General features: G+C 34.0%; 1 protein-coding gene across 1 annotated transcript in view; it reads left to right on the top strand.

Moving 5' to 3' along the window:
* Positions 1-19574, top strand: part of AP3B1 (adaptor related protein complex 3 subunit beta 1) — a 220652-nt gene that overhangs the window by 127134 nt on the left and 73944 nt on the right. The window contains exons 16-20 of the mRNA XM_074360087.1: positions 2378-2564; positions 3535-3665; positions 8593-8701; positions 11400-11559; positions 14778-14925. Coding sequence (XP_074216188.1) covers positions 2378-2564; positions 3535-3665; positions 8593-8701; positions 11400-11559; positions 14778-14925 — 735 coding nt within the window. The remainder of the gene's footprint in view (positions 1-2377; positions 2565-3534; positions 3666-8592; positions 8702-11399; positions 11560-14777; positions 14926-19574) is intronic.

Genomic DNA, 19574 nt, shown 5'->3' with positions numbered 1-19574 from the left:
ACTGTGGTAAAGACTTTTTCATGGGTCTCATGTTTTTGTTGGTTAAGTTTATATTTTTTATTAGAATGAAACGAAATTGAGAAGGCAGTTGATTTTGCAGTACCTAAATTTGGCAAAATATTTTTTAAAATACAGAGAATTATTTTAAAGTTTTATCTTATAAAAATAATTTCATTGAATGGAGGGGGAAAAGTTTAATATCTGGGCTTAAGATATTTACTCATTTTAACATAAAGGAACGCACTGAGAATATCCTTTATTCAGCAGAATTTTCTCTGTGCTTACCAGATTGTTCAAACTGTAAGGAGGACATTTTTTCTATTAACAATATTATGTTCTGTAGCAAAGGATAAGTTGAAAATGCCAACATTTTCATAATTAGTGATCATAAATTTCAGTTTTGAAGAAGATTGTAGGCAGTCTTTTTTTTTTTATAGTAAGACCATATAAAAATATATTCTTCAGATAAATTCCAATGACTTGATTTTAGAGATAGAGACAGCTAAGAAACTGATAAAGTAGATGAATAAATATGAGTGAATAATTATTCTGCTTATGTTTTTAATGCATCATTGAACGTGGATATGTTTTTATCTTTTAGAAATTATTTTTGAAAATATGTTTTTAATAGAACTGTTTCATAACCCACCAATATAATAAAACAAGTTTTACAGTCAGTAAATACATACTTTAAAAATCGCATAATTTTAATTACTTGAAATTTTCTATCTCACTCTCAATAGTGTCTATTAATATATTGAAATAATTTAATTTCCTAAAAGTTAATTTCTGGGATCAGAAATAAAAGCAGTATGAATCACTCCACTAGCTCAAAAAAAAAATTGCGATGGCCAGACTTATTTCTTTTTTCTGATTTATTTTAGTTGCATATTCTAAATCTCAGCACTCAAATATACTTTAGAGTTAACCTAATTATAAGTTCTCATTCTACATTTGAGAAAACTAATGGTTAGGTGTATTTCCCAGGTTATCCCAGCAAGTTAATTACATGATCCAGTGTGCCACGCTCCCTTTTGACTTGTATCACTCACCTGGTGAATATTTTACTAATTATCTTTAAAAATGAATCATAGAATTTTTCTTATCTGTATTTGGACCAACATGCTCTGGTAATTAGTGGATAGCAGTTGTTGGTAACCAAAGTAACATTTTTTACTTATTTTTTTTATAGTTCTACTTTTTAAAAACTAGGTTAATCATTTATAAATAGATTGTTACTGAAAGAAGGTTGCCTTCTATCCAAATCAATTATCTTAACGAATTAATATTGTAAAAGAGTTTACCGCATCATTCCTTGTACTTTGCCTTATTGTTACAGAACTATTATCTTTAGCTCTGCCTGACTTGATGAATTTTATTTTTTATCCATTTCTAATGTCTCTAAAATGTTCTAATATAGATGTTTATTTTTCCATGCATTATAAGTCCTATTTAATTTATAGTTACAATTTTATGTGTGTAACCTTCTAAATTAAAATAATGCTTTTTCAATAAAATAACTGATGTTTAAAATACAGATCTATTTTGTTAACATTTCTGTTTTCATTTAATTATTATTAAAATTATCTCAATACATGTTAATGTTGTACATTGAAAAATTGACTTAGGAAATCTTATTACAGTGTAAAAGCTACTATAATAAGTTGCTCTCTATCATAAATAAATAAATGACCAATGTTACTAGAGGCTGTAAGCAACATGGGGAAAAAAAAATGGAAGGAGTCTTTTATCCTAGTTTTTAGAGGGCATCAGCAGCTTGCTTTTATGAAAAAGTAACAGCTAAATGCACTGCAAATAATTTGCAGTAATCCAGTTCAGTGATTCATGCGTCTGCTTTAATGGGTCATAATTCAGGGTAAAGTAACTGAGTGCAGTCAGAGTGCAGACACTGCTTATGCCAGGGACAGTATCTCTTCATAAAACACACCTCAGGAGAAGCAGTTTGCCAGCCCCCTAATACTCTCTGATGTTTTGATGTCCTGCATATTTTTCCGATTAAGTTTTGAGTGCCATGTTTTTAGTTGTATTTCCACATTCATTATTCTCACGTAGACCCTTCAGCGGGTTTGCCATATATGATTATTTTTTTAATGATGCCTTTCTTTCCACTTCAGCAGTTTAATAATCTAGCACATGGCTGCTTCTCAGTACTCAGCATTCACCTCCCCAGTACTGAAGAGGACATGTGCTTTGGCTTCAGAATTCCATTTGCAGCGTTAGAAATGCATATTCCCCATGGAACAACATTTGTTTGACATAACCATTCATTTTTATTACCTCTTTAAATATGTTTATCCAGAGTTATCAATAATCATAAATAACTGTATTCTCATCTTGTTCTGTTTTTTTCCAACAGACAAAATTGCTTACCCAGTACATATTAAATCTCGGCAAGTATGATCAAAACTACGACATCAGAGACCGTACAAGATTTATTAGGCAGCTTATTGTTCCGAATGAGAAGAGTGGAGCTCTAAGTAAATATGCCAAAAAAATATTCCTGGCGCAAAAACCCGCACCACTGCTTGAGTCTCCTTTTAAAGGTATTACTAGCAGAATATAAGTGCAAAATATATGTTATGTAAAAAATTATGACATTATATGCCCTGTTTCTAACATGTTTAAAATTTATCTCTTAGAAAACATAAATGTTTAGCATATATAAATATATAAGAACAGTGTGCTTTCTAGATTCATCTGTTCTGCAGAGCAAGGTTTATATTAGTTAAAGTTTATATTTTTATAGGCCCTATTTATCTGAATAATTTCAGTCTAACTTTATTTTATTCTTACTAAACTATTTGGCTGAACAATGGATAAAAGCTATGTTGTTCTTGTAGACATTGACTTCATTTCTATTTTAAATAGATGGCTTTGTTTAATATGGAATATGTAATTCACCTTAATAGTGAGTTATTAATTAAATATTCTGTGTACACTTACATAAATTTTTCCAAGAATTTTTTCATGAAACGTATCTTTATATTTAAATTTGTTTTTCAAAAATGGAAGTTAGCTTATTTTTCCCAGCTTTTTAAAAGGAGTAATTATTTTATCAGTTTAACAAGTAGCCATTACAGTGGGAAACAAATGATTATATACTTTGGTTTTCATATTTATTCTCATTTAATTGTTGTAAAGCGATAAAAAGCAGTTCAGTTTTGTAGAAAAACTATTAAAATTCTGGATGTGTTTGTGGCAAGACATGTATATGGATTGTTTAACTGTGCTGTCATTCTTAATATTCACAGTAAAGTAATTTTTAGAGAAGCTACATATCAGAGCAACACCTCTAAACACACTGACTGATTAGCTTTTTTATTGACCATTATGGGGGAGATTATTGTAATCTATGGACTGAAATCAGTTTTTTGACCTATGAAGAGCTTCCTAGTTTGTATTTATTCCTTGACATTTGAGGTAATATGCCAATTACTTTGAGCTCTGATTAGGATTGTTCTCTGTTACATACAGCTCATATTGTTTATTTTATATTTTCCTCTATTTTAATAGATAGGGATCATTTCCAGCTTGGCACTTTATCTCACACTCTCAACGCTAAAGCTACTGGGTACCTGGAATTATCTAATTGGCCAGAGGTGGCGCCTGACCCATCAGTTCGAAATGTAGAAGTAATAGAGTTGGTAAGTTGACCTTTCTGAAGTTAATTTTGTCAAGCAGTGGGAGATTTCTAGAATAACCATTGTTTTATATAAAAGGTTTTTTTGCAGGGGATTGAAAATCGAAAATTGTTCTGATATTTCTAAATGTAATGTGTTATATATATATATCTCTCACTGCTGTGGGAACTAACCATTGTAGTACCCCTGTGTTGTTGCACATGTACTGTTCTTTTTCTTCAAGGAAATAGAGAATTGAATTCTCTGCATCAGTGCCGCCCACATTCGTGGTATTGCATTTGTAGCTGTGTAGATTCAATTTCTAAGGTATTTAGTTTTATTGGATTGAGCTTTTCCTACTTAGTTTGGAGATTCGTAAGCTTCCTGTCAATATTTTCTAAATATTTTTTGCTGTCTCTTCCAGAAAAACCATACAAAGTGTTCTTCAGGATTTTCTGATGAACCTGTTTTACATGAAGGCTAAACATACATAGGGAGCATAGTGTACCCAAAAATGTCCTTACACAAGGTCACAATTAAAATGAATAATAGGTTGCTTTCACATTAAAAAAAGAAAAAAAGAAAGCTCTCTATATAAATACTCTTTTCCTAGATCTTTAAAACATGCTGGCCACTAAAATAAAAGAATTAATATTCTTTCCTACTATTGTCTCTTTCTTTCTTATGTAAACAAGGAAAATAAAGAGAAAGATCTTCTAATTGTCTTTAGAGGTTGATTATATGAAATATATCCAAAACTTCTTTAAGTAGAATTAATAAAAAAAGAACAATAGGTATTACATTGTGGATGCTTTTTGGGTAGAACACATATATTGAACTAGGATTCATTTTATCAGTCTTTATTGCTAATTCCTATGGGAAGGTCAGTTAATCTTCTTGCCTACTACCTTTTCCATGTACAATGGAAGAAAATCTTTATTACTTTAAATAGAAAAATTTCTATAATGGGCAGGGCCATGTAGTTTGATTCTTTTGAGAAATATGTTTCTTTTAACTACTCAGACTTACCTGGCTTTGAAACGTGGCCAGAAGCAATATTAACTAATAATGGCTCCATTTAGCAAACCCTGGAAGTGTACTTTGATAATGTTTCGTAAACAATATCTTGCTTAAACTTCGTAATGATTTTAAGTGATGGTTATTGTTATCCCATTTTGCAGATGACGAAACCAAGATTCAGAGAACCTAAGTAAATTGCCCAAGCTTGCATAGTTAGTAAATGATGGAACTGGGATTTCAACCCAGATCTGTCTGACTCCATTGTTCATGCTCTGACTGCATTTTATGATGTAATATGAAGAGAGGAAGCTTGAGCTCTTTTGTAAATCTGTACTGTCCTTAGTACTTAGCAGCACTGCTTTCATGTTGCGACAAATTATCTCTATTTAGAGATGAGTTTTTAAAATTTAAAACGAATTGCATTTTCCTCCTTTCAACTCAGTTTGGTGATTTCCACTCAAATCTACATCCTTCTCTTAAATATTCAAAAAGATTGGCTTACTTGTGAAACTTTTGGTCAAATGCTAGAATACAAAGAGAATGTTCTTTGTTATGTGCAGATACTCTCTCTCCTAATTTCTTATTATGCCCGTTTGTTGTTTTTATGGTTCTGTCTTTTTTCATTATTGGGTACATAATGTTTTGGCCCAAGTAGAACCATCCTTTTATCCTCCTTCCTCTGCTGCCCTGTTCCTCCTCCTTGCCACTCCAATCCACCAAAAAAGTAACATAAAAATAGTTTATTGTCTCAGAAATTGATGGCAATGCCATGCACTTTAATTGTGTCTCAAAAGTAGCCTTATATTGGCTGATAGATTGGTTAGCTGGCTGGCTTCTTCCATTTTCATGTGCTCTTCTAAGCATTAACTACCTTATAGGGACAGTCTTTAAATAACATATTTTCTTATGTTCATTTCACCTGGCTGATTCAACGGAGACAAATTGATTTCTTTTACATTTTGCTGACTACATTGTGGAAATTAATAATTGCTAACATATTATGGAGGATAATAATAACTGATGGAATTTGGTTGCTCAGAAAAAAAACTGTCACTATCTGTTGATGCCATGCAGAAAATAGTTTCAGTCTATTGGTCTCTGGACATACTGTTTTAAAATTATAGTATAAGAGACTCAATTAAATATAAAAATAATGTACATAGTTTTATTATCAAATGCAACTATAACAATACAGAAAGAAGGTTTCGTACAGTCTTTCTCGCCTATCGCTCTGTCACCACCGTCAAAGTCACATCAGTGTATTTCATGCACATAATACATGTGTTATCCTAGTTTTACTATAAAGTGATCTTACAGGGTCACATTGTGTTACTATGAAATATAACTTAGTCAAAATAATGACCTAGGTTTGGATAATCTGCTATTTTAATCAAAACAACAGGGAACCTAGTCACATTGACACTAGAAGTCACTTTGAATTACACACTACCATTCCGGAATATCAAATACGATACATATTTGTATTACGACACCAGTCAGTTTTGAAGATTCTTTACACTTTTTTTTTTTTTTTTTTTTTTTTTTTGCTTAGTTCTAGGAAATCCTTTTCTGCCCAGTTACAGAAAGGCTGTTTTTGGCATACCAAGCTTTACAAACACATCTGCCGTCAGTGTTTTATCTTTCATAGGAACTTACAAATTAGTGCCTTGCTCTTTTCCTCTTCTCTTTTCCCTGTTATTTCTTTTGCTTAGAGTTATCATAGTCATAAAAGACCATAACAAAAATTAAAATATTTTTACTGTGAGACTTTGTCCTTTAAAATCTAAAGCTCCATGAATAGAGAGTCCATGACCGTGTCAAAATAATATACCTCTTTGAGCATAAGAGCTTGATTTTCCTTATCTGTGACTTAGTCTTAGCCTAAAAGCCATAGTCCAATTAAGTAATTTTTTCCCCCTGAATTGACCTGACAAACTTTTTACTAGGCTTTAGGAAAATATTGTTTATTTGGATTTAAGAAAAATGGAATTTCAGTGTTTACTAAATATAGGAGAACTTTGATTATAGAATACTATCTTTATTCATTTTTGAAGGACAGAACATTATAAATATATATAAAAAGAAAAGCAGTACTGCTGATCTTATGTAAGTATCTTACTCAAATATATTTGAGTAATTTTTACTCATTTTTCTGTTATTGTCCAGATAGTGACTTTCCAGTTTACCAAAGCTTGTCTTTTTAAGCAACATATCTTAAGCCCATAAGCCCTCTCTAGATCAGTGGTTTTCAATCTTAGCTATACACTGTAATCATATGGAAATAATTAAACAAAACCTTTGTCAGGCCTGCCCCAGACCAATTAAATCAGAATTTTAGGAAATGAATCCTAGGTATTAGCTTTTTTAGTATTAGTATTTTTATTGCTCGTATTAGTAGTCTTAAAAATATTCTCAGGTGATGCTAACCTGCATCTAGTGCTGAGAACCATTCCTGAATAGGGACGTCTGTGCTGCCATAAATTTCTTCACAGCAACATGGTACTCTGGCCAACTGGCACATACTAGAAACTCAAAAGTGTGATAAATAAGTAAGTCTTAACTATTCTTGACCTTTTAAAAAATATACATTTCACTGACCTTTAAAAGAGAGTGTATGAACCATGATTTAATTTTTCTTAACGAATCAGGGTCACACTTATGGAAATTATTTTATTTTACTTTAATACACTGTGTTAAAGTTTTTAAGGGGCTGTCACACAACTGATACTTATTGTGCCAGACACACTTAAGATATATCGGTGTGCAAAATATTCAAACACCTCTGCTCTCCACAAGCTGATGTTCCAGCAGGGATAGACTGACAGTAAAAATAAATTTATAAATTTATGTATGTGTGTTAGAGAATAATAAGTGCTGTGACAGAAACAAAACAGGATTAGAGCAGAGTAAGATCAGAAGTGCCAGTCCTGGGAGGTTGGAATTTTAAATAGAGTGGTCCTCCCTGAGGTGACATTTGAGCAGAGACTTGCGGGGAGTGAGGGAATGAACCATGCAGTCATCTGGGGGAGGGTGTTGGAAACTGGAGCAGCTTTGGGGAGAGGCCTAAAGGGGAGAGAGAGCATACCTGGGGTATTTGAAGAATCTGTAAGGAGCGGCTGGAGCAGAGCGGGCAGGAGGGAGAGCAGCAGCAGGACACAGAGGCAAGAGGAGGCCAGGGAGGGCCGAGCAGACTGTTGTAAAGACTTCTTTTTTTCTGAGTGAAAAAAGGAGCCTTTGGTAGGGTTTCAAACCAAAGAAGAGCTTGATTGGAACTGGGTTTTAATAAAATCATTCTGACTGCTGTGTTGAGCCAACCTGGAGCTGGGGGGTGGGAGGTGGGACTAGACCCAGGGTAACCAGTTGGAGACTGCTGCCGTAATCCAGGAGAGAGCTGGCCGAGGTGGTACAGGACCAAGGTGGCTGAAGGCTTTCTTGATGGATTAGATGATTAGGGTATGAGAGAAAGAGAGAAGTCAGTGACAGGATTACCCCAGAGTTTATGCTGTTGAGATGATAAGGACTATTTATCACCTACACTAAATTTTTTTTTTCCTTCTCCCTCATTATCAAGCTGTCAACTTGCATTTCTTACTGCTCTTATTGTGTCTGCCTCTAACTGCCCTCATCTCTCCTAGGCTGTCCTACCTTAGTTTAAATCTTCTGTAGACCAACAAATACAAAAGTGTTTTAAATCATATGTAAAATAAAGTTGTTGGTTTAACACAATAGTCTCTGAGTGAGAGTTTGTGTTCCTCTCTTTAGTGGTAAAGGGGAATCAGCCTTAATGCCAGGGCTTCTAACAGCTGCCTCCTCTGTTGAGGCCTTAAACTTTCTTCTGGGTTCACAGAGTATTCGAATGGTTAAGTTTGCCTGAGGACTGAATCCCTTAATGAGAATTCATTGATATTGAATTTACATTTTTTTTAAACAGGCAAAAGAATGGACCCCAGCAGGAAAAGCAAAGAAAGAGAATCCTGATAAGAAATTTTATTCTGAATCTGAGGAGGAAGAGGACTCTTCTGAGAGCAGCAGTGACAGTGGTAGGGTTTATAACTCATTGAAAAACGTTGTTCACTATGTCCTGCGTGCTATGCCTCCTGTAAAACAGCAAGGCCTAGAACATAATATTCAACAAGCAGGTTTAAATATAGTTTATACTATTACAATAATTCCTTTCATTTACATATCCCTGTGTAGTTTTCAAAACAATCTCTAACCTCTTTTTATTTGATGTTGCCTCATGGACACATAAACTAATAAATGTTAAGAGTTGAAACAGAAACTCATGCTTTCCTGAACTTGAGCCCACACTGCCTGTCGCATTCATTAGCGTATTGAAAAACATAATTTTACATTTAATAAGCCTTTAATGTGGGCCTTTAAAAGTAACTTTCTTTTGTAAAAATGTAGTTTATTTTAAACCTCGAGTAGTCTCTTTCTAATCCATTTTATACTCTTCAACTTGTACATGAACTTATATAGAGGTAAAGCTAGAATTAATAAATCACTTGTGTATTGTAAAGAAACAAAGAGCTAAAAAGATTGAGGGCAACTGTATGCAATGAAAAGAATACTAAATAGGAAGGACTTAGAATTCCTGGGTTTTAGCAAATTGAATAAATGCACTTACCTTTCTTTGTATCTAATATGGGGTAAAGTTACATGGTTTTTTATAAATCCCTTCAGTATTAAAAGTCTGAGTGATTTGCATAATAAAAAATATTTTGGAGTTACTTTCTAACACACCTAATAAGAATTAACCTAATAGACTTATCTGATCCAAGACCAAATGGCAACTCTTTATTCTGAAACCTTTGTTCCTTGGGAAGCCAGGGCCCCTCACTATTATTTCATCATCCCTTACCTTACATAGAAGTAATGCATTCATTTTTTTTCCCCCTTTATTTCCCTATCAAAATCTATGTATTAAATATCTGATAAATCAAGCTATGGTGCTTTACCTTCTAAAGTAACAAGCTTGAGAAATGGAGAAAATTACTTCACAAAGAAGAGAATTTCAAGAATGATAGAGACCATTGAGGAAGACATGTGATATAGCTACGAGTGCATCGTGTACATACTGGTCTCCATCTCACTTATTCACAAGCTCATGTGTGATTAGGGGCTTACCATTTTCAGTACATATTTGAAATATTCCATTAACATTAGGGCTTTTCATAAGTTTATCTGGATACATACAGTAGTGAGTCGTGTGACAGTTCCATTCTAGCTAACAGAGGGAAAAGGCAACTTTTCTCATTAGACGTTACTAGATTTTTTCCCATCAGCAAGTCTTTTTGAGGATAAACAGATTTCCTCAAGAATTTTCCTAACATAAAAATTTAAATGATGGTGCCTGAAGTGAACTGGATTCATATTGAACTCCTGTGTAATAACATGAGAAAGTAACTTAGATGCTGAAATGTACCTTTATTATTTATAGTGTAAGCCAGTTATCTAAGTTAATATGTATGTGCGTTTAACTTTGATATCACAACAATTCAGAATATCTTTATTCAGCAGATATGTCTTTATAAATTTGGGTAAAATATATTTTGCTCTCTGTGAAAGCTGCTGCTGCTGAGTGCCTCGCCATGTGGCAGACCATTGTGTCCTCATCACCTTTATATGTTTCAGACCATTTAATCTTCACAACAGCTCTGGAAAGTAGCTAATACCCTCCTTTGCTGAAAAGGAAACTGGGACCCAGAGAGGTTGAATACCTTGCTCGGTCTTACAGCTGGTGGGTGGCGGGGCCAGGATTCGAACTTGGACATTCCAGCTTGAGAACCTATGCCTTTCACCACTGTAAACTATTCCAAAAGCATATAGGCACTCCTAGCTTTTCGATGTGTGATACATAAATTAATCCTCATAAAGTAGATGCTTTTATCTTTTACAATAATATTTTAACTTGAGGGTATTTTCTGAGGACACTTCATCAGCTGGATCACAGGCAGGGCCAACAGTTTGTCCTCTTATCTAAGATACAGCTCTGCACTTATAATCATTTCAACTAGTGAAAAATTAAGCTTCATGTTTAAAATACACATAAATATACTATATGCATCACTTCTGCAAAGAGCCCTAATATATCATGATTTATACATAAAACATTTAAACATGTAGCTCTTCAGTATAGCTTTATCATTTCTTTTGCCTATGGAAAACTTCTGTACTAGCTAAAATAAGTAACAACTTTTTATTGATTTTGTTTTATTGCCTTTGAATTTAGAAATTTTTGAAGATGATTTGAATGGCTCGTTTCCCTCTCAAAATTTGTTCCTAAGATTAAACCATTACTTCTTTCTCTAAAGAAAGTTTCCCATTATAAGTAGAGGTATTACAAATTATTTTTTATCCCTATATCATCTTCATAATCATTCTTTAAAAACAGTTTTTACCATAGTTAAAATATTTGAGTTTGAAAAGTGAGGTACTCTCACATTGGGTTTACTTGGTTGAGCTTTTCTTTGCCTTTCCCTGCTTGTTACCAGACTGCCTTCTCTGCCTATTGAAGTCCCTCCAAGCCCAGCCTGGCGCAGCAGGCCAGATGTCTGAATGACCGGAGGGCCGAAATAGGAAATATTGAACAATTGAGGTCCACTAAATGTTGAACAAGTGGGGTCCCATAAACTAAAATTCAGCATCTGATTTCATTTGTGATGAATCTTGACTTGTGGCCTTAGGTACAATTAAATGGTTGTAAATCAAAGAGCATCCGGTTGTTTTTTTCAGAGAATAAATCTGGACATGGAAGTGGAGAACAGGACGGGGAAGGAGACAGCAGTGAGGACTCCAGTGAGGACTCCAGTGAGGATGAGAGTGACAGTGGAAGTGAGTCAGAAGCAGACAACAAAAGAGCAGCCAAGAAGAAGTCCAAAACCAAAGGAAAAGGGTGAATGAATGATTTTGTCAGAATTTCCTTAAAAAAATATTCTGTGGTATTTTCCCCCAGGCTAACATTGAGTGAGAAAATAAGTGTATGTTTTTTTTTCGCAGATTTTAAATCTTACAATATTAATTTAAAATACTAATTCACCTTATTCTACTACTTGTAATGCTCAGTTTTCATTTTGAACTTGAACAAATCTTGGGGTTACACTTTGAAAATTGGTGTAACCTTGGAAGGCTGAGTTAAGTGATCAAGCAGTAGATATGAAACACTTAATTACCTCTTGCAGCCGTTTTGCTGAGGGCTGAAATTAAATCCTTCAACACTTTGCCATTATGTAACTAAGACAATTGATTTTTCTAAATAATGTTATATTAAAAAGATTATGAGCCAAATATTAGAGTCAGGGGCTGTGAAGGGAGACGGTCATAAGATACTTAAGCGTTAGCGCTTTTTAAGATCTCCCATTATCAACAACGTTATCAGGTATTAAAGTGTCGTTAAAATTTTGAGTAATTGGGGCTAATCCCCTGGATCGGCTGAGTCTCTTTCCCCAGCGCTGTCGGTGAGTGGCCTCTGCAGACGCGCGAGGCGCTTTCCCCGGGAGCCTGCTGCCCGCTCACTTGATGAGCTTGCAGCCCAGCTCTGTCGTGGCTGACAGCGCTGATTGGGGCGCAGTACGCTCTCTGCTCCTTTTATTACAGACAGTAATTAAAGCAGCTCGCCCTGCCACTTCCATAACAAACACAGCATAATGCCCTAATTATGACTTTATTAATTTAAGTCAGGATTTAATGATTTTAAAAGTGATTTATATTGTTTTTCCTGTTCAGAACAAATGAAATCTGTAGGTTAAATTAATACAGGCTTTTCATCATTGCAAAGTTAAAAAGCTAGTTACCAGTAAATTCTTTTCATTAGATTAACACCTGAAACTCTAAGCAGTAAGGTAAACAATAATTACCCATCAAAATTGAGTGATGCATAACAAAATAACACTTTTAACTTTAAAATCTTATCTTAAAAGCTAGAAGTGAAATATATCAGAATCATTCACTTGTTGCAGCAAGCGAATTACCTGGTTTGTAATACGGCCTTTTCTTCGAGAGAAGGTCTGTGCTTCTAATGTAGTATTAGAGTATCTGTAATGACATAATTCACAAAAAGTGTCTTATTTCTTAGGAAGGGCAAGTTCTGTCCAATGCACTAAGTATCTCTTCCGATAGCAAAAGTCGATATGCTAGGAACTATAATCATGTATTATGTTAGTTTCATTATTTTCTGTCTTCAGAAACGGTCTTCTCTTTTTGCTCATGTTTGAATTTAAAAGAATTGTTTATTATACCACAGGGAATCTCAGATACATTCTGAACCTTATATTTTTAAGTACATGTTCTAACCACTAAGTGGGGGATAATAAATTGCCATTCTTTGCTAGAAGAAAAACAACATACTTTTTAGTCATCAGATAAAATTGCATGCGCTCTGAGATGTTGCCATGACTCCATTTTTAATAAACAGCAATCATATTTCCTCCACAAAAATCAGTTCAAGGAAATATCGATTCTTCCCTTGCCTCACCACTCTCTCCCCCTCTGTGTTTTTCTGCCTGTCTCTTAGAATTGTTTTCAAACTTTGCTGGTATAACTATATGATAATTTTTTTAAGACTAAGTAGCTTTAAGTATCTTCAAAACCATCTTCTGATAATCATAGCTATTTATGACTAAATTTGAGTTTTATACTCCAAATTATTTTCATTTGAAGGGAGGTAGTATAAGGTAGTGGAGAAAATAGAGTCTTTAGAATAAGACAGACTTGAGTTCTAATTCCATTTCTGCCCCTCCTGGTTATGCGTCCTTGAGCAAGTTGCTCTACTTCCCTCAATATTATAGGATAACAATGCGCGCGCACGCGCGCGCGCGCACGCACACACACGCACGCACACACACGCACACACGCACACGCACACACACACACACACAGCTAGACTTGAGAAAATAAAAAAGACCACAAGGCATCTCTCATCCCCTGAGAGAAGACCTTTTGGCTGTCTTACATGTTATCTCTTCTCCTTTGAGAGCCACCTTCCCTCCCTTCTGCCTGCTTTATTCCTCTTTCTCAACTTATGTGTCTCTTCCTCTAGATGCAATCCCAATCTTGGTCAAGTTTCCTTCAAATGTTCTCATGACACAGTATACTTTATTATTTATTGCTTACCATACTTTGTCACTGCCAGCTTACTTCTCTATATCCTCCAGTGGACTTGTAGACTCTGTAAGGGACATACAAGGAGATCACCTGTATCTTACTAACCATTGTTATTCTTAGCACTTAACATAGTGCCAACACATGGTGGGCAAGCGGCAAATATTTATTAAATGAAAGAGTGAGTGAACAAATTAATGAATAGCATCAGCACTTAGGTTCAATCATTTGCTGTTTCAGAAGCTTATATTTGATTATCTTACATTTTTTAGTAGGACTTAGTACATTAGAAGAATTCTCTCTTGAACTGGTTAACATTTTTTCATATAATATGTTTAAGGGTGACATTTGGGAACATATGTAAATAATTTTCTTGGATATAAAAATCCATACAGTGGATGTCTATTTTAGCAAAAGTGGATGTATAAATATTTAAATTTATTAACGAACACTTAGTATTTTTGAGACAGCACTTTAAAATCAGCCTAAGTATCTTTGAAGTTGTTAATGGTAGCACCTAATCTGTATTCCTGGTAAATCAAACATTTAATTATCAATTATTTTCTACTTATGTGACCATTTAGTGTTACTTTATGACCTTTTGCATTTGAAGTCTGTGTGATGTGGTATACTTGATTTTGAATGGATTCTTACTTATTTGGTTACAGATAATACTGCCTTTATTATTTTATTAATATGTTATAGAATTTTAAAGCTATTTTTATTGTCTTTTTATATACTAGGGAGAAATGATTCTCAGTGAAAAATACTGCTCTAATAAAGACTGACTCAGGCAAAACAGACAAATGGCAACACTTGTCATTTGATTTTTCAGACTGCTTAAACTTTATATAAGGATTAATATTAGGATGTAATATTTATATATACAAGGATTAGTATTTCAAAAGGGTTAATATTTGTATTATTTATATAAGGATTATATAAGGATTTAATATTTCAAAATTTATTATTTATGTAACGATTTCATATTTCAAAATTTATTATTCTGTGTAGTGATTCTGAAGATGTGGATAAGGAAAATGAAAACTCTAAAAGTTCAGATACTTCCAGTGCTGAATCTAGTTCAGTAGAAGACAGCTCTTCAGATTCTGAATCAGAATCAGAGTCTGAAAGTGAATCTGAATCCAGAAAAGTTACTAAGGTAAGAGATAACACATTTGTTATAGCTGAAAGTAAATAGTCTTATAGCCTTCTCCCAATTAAGAAAAAGTATTTCTGAAGATTTGTGTTTTGTTGAAAATAAAGAAACCAGGAAAGGAATTTAACGTTGTCACTGACAAGTAAAATAAACACTATCTTCATGCATTTACACCTGTGATTTTATTTTGTTTTTTTAGATTATAGCTTCCTTTATAACTCAGCTCTGCAGAAAAATTAGGAACTGCTTTTAGCCTCACCGTTTCCAACCAGAATTAGAGACTTCAGTGTCATAAGTATGGCTTTTTTTGTTCTTGGCTAGGATGTGACAAGGGAGGCTTTTGCCAAAGAGAAATTAAAGAGAAGTCACAGAAATAGTATTAAGCAAAGGAAAGTAAGTGCACATGCATCCTAAGAAATTGAGACTAATACGCTTTTTAAAAAACATTAGGCATTTGGATAAAAGTATTTTTAAAGGGTTAAAGAGTATATTATTTAATAGTTAATAAAATGCAATAGCCATATATTTAAAAACAAATGCAAGAAACACTCATGTAATAGAATGATAATGCTTTTTGATACAACATTTGTAACACTGAAACTTGTCTACTTAGCAGCAAAAAATAAAGCCATGAATTGGAAAAATGTAGTTACTAATACAAGATTCAGACCTACTACATATCTTCCTGATCTTTAATTGTTATTCCCTTCCTGCAAATGGATCATGGTGATGCTAGGTTTCAAATGCAGTAGTTTTTAATAAATAAATGTATTATTCCATATGTTGAAAATATGGTGACACTTTACCTTTTACTGAATTCAATTTCTTTTTAACCTACTGTTTTTATTTGTTCTAGTAACATGAATTTCTTCAATAAGTCATTTGAGTAGACAAGTATGAAAATAAATTCATCAAAGTAATAATTGCCCTCCCCATCCCAAGATTTATTGTTAAAGAATAAGTATATTTTTTAAAAAAGAATAGGCATATTTAAAAATTGGCTAGTATTTGTCTTACCTTGTTTCAAATATTCTTGCTTGTAGTAAAGCCTATTTCAACTTGAATTTATATTTAAAACTTGTGTCTATATATAGTATATAATCTAAGATTTTTATTTTTCAAAAAAACCACATAAAATCTTAGAGATTTTTAGGATTATTAATCTGGCGTCTTATAAAAACTTGATCACATAGTGAATTTAATATTCTCTTGTTTCCTACTTATAGCACATTACAGAAAAGCTTAAGATATTATTTAAAATAAAGGAGCTTTAGAAATTGAGAGTAAGTACAACCCAGAATAAGCAATCAGTGTTTTTTAAAAATGACTTAACAAGAAATTAAGGAATGTTGAGTGGGCGAAATTAAAGTGAGTTGTTCTAATGAAGTTTTGTACAAGTTGAAAATTGTAGACTTTAGTGCCTATATAGTATTAGAAGCAGGGCTTTAAGATGCAGCAGAAGGCCACAGAGGTACCCTAGGTCAGAGATGCAATTTGTTTTTTTCTTTGTAATTTTCAATGATCAGATTAGATAGTTGAAAATATTTTACTGTAGAGTATCAGTGCAAAATTTCAAAGTATTGACTCTTGAGAAATTCAGGTTTTACTCACATTGTTGATAATTTTACGTCTGTTTTGCTTATATAACTTATTTTCTCTGTATTATAATGCCTTTCTTATCTGTAACAGGCACTTAGGATTGTTTTAACTCATCATTTGGAATACTGTTCACCTTGGAGCCACCATAATTTTTTTTTCTATTTCTTTCTGAGTGATTTGAAGTATACCATGCAATTACAAGAGTACCAGTTTCCTAATAATAAGCAACTCTGTAATTATAGAACAGTCCTCCTTGCACCAAGTTTTGTGGCTTCTGCTCTAAATTATGAATAATGAAGGCAGATGGTGGGTGCTTTACCTTAATTTTGCATGACAGTATGTTAGTGCTGAAAATTCATATGCCTGAAATCTGGAGCCCAACTACATCTATACTTTTTCTCTTCCTTTACTTTCATTTGGACAATGTATTTTGGGAATATTGAGCATGAAAATGGGACCTTGTGGCTGCCTTGAATATATGGCTTTGAAAATAGTTCGTTTTATGGTGGTCCTGTGAGATAAGTATAGTGTTCTCCTGATTGGAAGATAATATCTTCATGCTCCAGTTTCCTCATCTATAAAGTAGGAATGCTAATACTGATTCTGCTTCTTTCAAGTACTATTATAAAAAAAATCAAATGTGAAAGATCAATGTAAAGCACTGTAAAAACATAAAACAGCAGGGTTAACATTTTTTAACTTGAACATTGATTTCCTGAGAGACCAACAGTGTTAGAGTTACCGAACACCCGTGCTAAAAGGAACGGAACTTTTTTTTTTTTTTTTCTTTTTGTAACTCTTATGTCTCCTGTTTTCCAACTCTCTTTGTACCATTCAAGTTAGGAATTAACATTCAGGTGTAATCCCTTACCTGCAGCCCATGGTCTCATCCGCTTTCTGCACAAGACTGAGCTGCCTTTCACTCTGAGCATCTCCTGCCTCTCTGCTCTCTAGCACACAGTCTCTATTTACCCTCCTCCTTTTTCCCAAATGTAGCTCTGAATAAGCGATCCCTATCCACTTAGCTGAGATTCTTTCCTTTTGACCTTCTTTTGTTGATAATCACCTCCCTCTGCATCTTCAGTCTCTTTTTCCCTAATTCCTCCTCCGCCAACCAGAACAGTCAAGTCTTCCCTAGCATTTAAAGAGAAGAAGGGAGTGGAAGAGAGAGACAGGATGTGTGAGAGTGAGAGTTTAGAAAAATAATCTAGATATCCTCCACCCAACCTCTTAATCCAATTATTTCTTAGTCTCTTTTAATTTGGTTTTTATTCCTATCACTTCCTGCAGATATTGCTGTCTGAAAAATTAGCCATGATTTTTCTCCAAAACCGGTGGCCTTCTCTTTTTCTATCTGTACAACTCTCCCCTACTACTTGAAACTCTCTGCATCGTTTTTCTTCTGACTTCTTTGACCCTTTAATCTTTTGATTGCCTCACTTTTTACCCCCTTCTGACACCCAGGTGTGAACGTTGCCCCAAAGTTAGTGCTTAGTATACACATTTTTTCAAAACTATTAATTGATGTGAATGAATTTATTTTTAGTCCTTTTTTCCCTCTACATTTTCCTGTTGTGAGACTCACTCATTAACTCTTATAGCTTCAGCTAAAACATTTATGTGAGTTACTTCCATGATTCTATCTCTAACTAAATCCCTACAACTCTAACCTTTCTTTCCAAATTCAAACCAAATTCTTAGACCTCTAAGGAGCTACTGATTTTCCAAACCTAATATAGCCAGAAGACATGATCTCCCATTTGGTACCAGCATTCTTTCTGTGCTCCCAGATATGTAGCCCCATAATTGTCTTTGACTCCTCCCTTTATCCTGTGTGTTTACACAGTTGCCACGTCCTAGAGATTTGTGTCTTATTTCTCATATCTTTTTCTTCTTTTCCAACCACCATTATAGGTCAGCTCTTCATTATCTCGCTCGTAGACCATTGCCTTTGGTCATCCTCGTACACTTCCCCAATGCCAGTCCTTCTATACAGCTCCCGGACTGATGTCAGTGTTACCTGTAATGTTGCCCCATTGTCGTTTGAGTTCAGTCAGCTCCTCAGGCTGGCATGTCCAAACCCAGCTTTACAGTCTTAACCTAACCATTTGTGTTCAATCCCAGTGGACTGCTGTGGTTCTCGTAGCATGCTGTGTGCTTTTCTGTTTCTGTGCCTTTGTTCTTCCTTTTGCATCATTTCTCTTATTATAGAAAATATAAGCTGAGGACTTCTGGTTGAAACTGACTGCATGGAGTGAAAAGTATTACTGACCAGAGAGTGTCACTCATGTGAGTGGTGTAGAGACAGTCAAGAGAACCGCTGTTGAATTGTTTATGTTCCCGAAGTGTTTGTCGTTCAACACCACACTCCATCATAGCCGTGAGACACAGAACTGTAGTGGTACATTCTGGTGTCACATTTGTGTGTCCTCATTTGAAGTCACATATTATCAGTGATGACCAAAGAAAATTATCCTGTTCTTCAGTTGCAGTTATTTTGGTGGGCAAGCATATTTTTATTTGTAGGTGTTCTTTTCTGAAATAGATATAATAAATATTTTTAATTTGATCCATATCCTTTTTATGAAATAATTATTTTGCCCTAAGTACTCTGTAAGAAAATTAGTTTTAATAGTTCCCTATTTTTAGTGTTTTCACATACTTTACACAGTGCTTAGGAAACTTTTTTTTTTACACCAAAGAGTGGAGAGAAAAATTACTAATGTAGGCCACATTACATCAAGAAGAGATTCACATTTATGTCACTTTATCCTATTTTTAACTGGTACAATTAAGTTATATTCTGCTTATAGTTAAAATATTTAATAAATGAAATACTTAAAATATATTTTTTTAAGTTACCAGTGTTTTTTTTCCTTTATGGAACCTAGGCTTCAATGCTTTTATCACCAGCCAGTAAGTTAGCATGTTGTATATACTGTAGTTATTTCTGCTATCACTTTGTCAGTCCCACTGCTCACACCTGAACTGTGATACACCAGTTCTGATTATGTCTTCAGTGCTTGTGCACTAACTGCTGAACATTCAGATTA

The sequence above is a fragment of the Camelus bactrianus genome, chromosome 3 (genome assembly GCF_048773025.1).
Source record: "Camelus bactrianus isolate YW-2024 breed Bactrian camel chromosome 3, ASM4877302v1, whole genome shotgun sequence".
Taxonomy (NCBI): domain Eukaryota; kingdom Metazoa; phylum Chordata; class Mammalia; order Artiodactyla; family Camelidae; genus Camelus; species Camelus bactrianus.
This window is presented reverse-complemented; position numbering and strand designations above follow the sequence as displayed.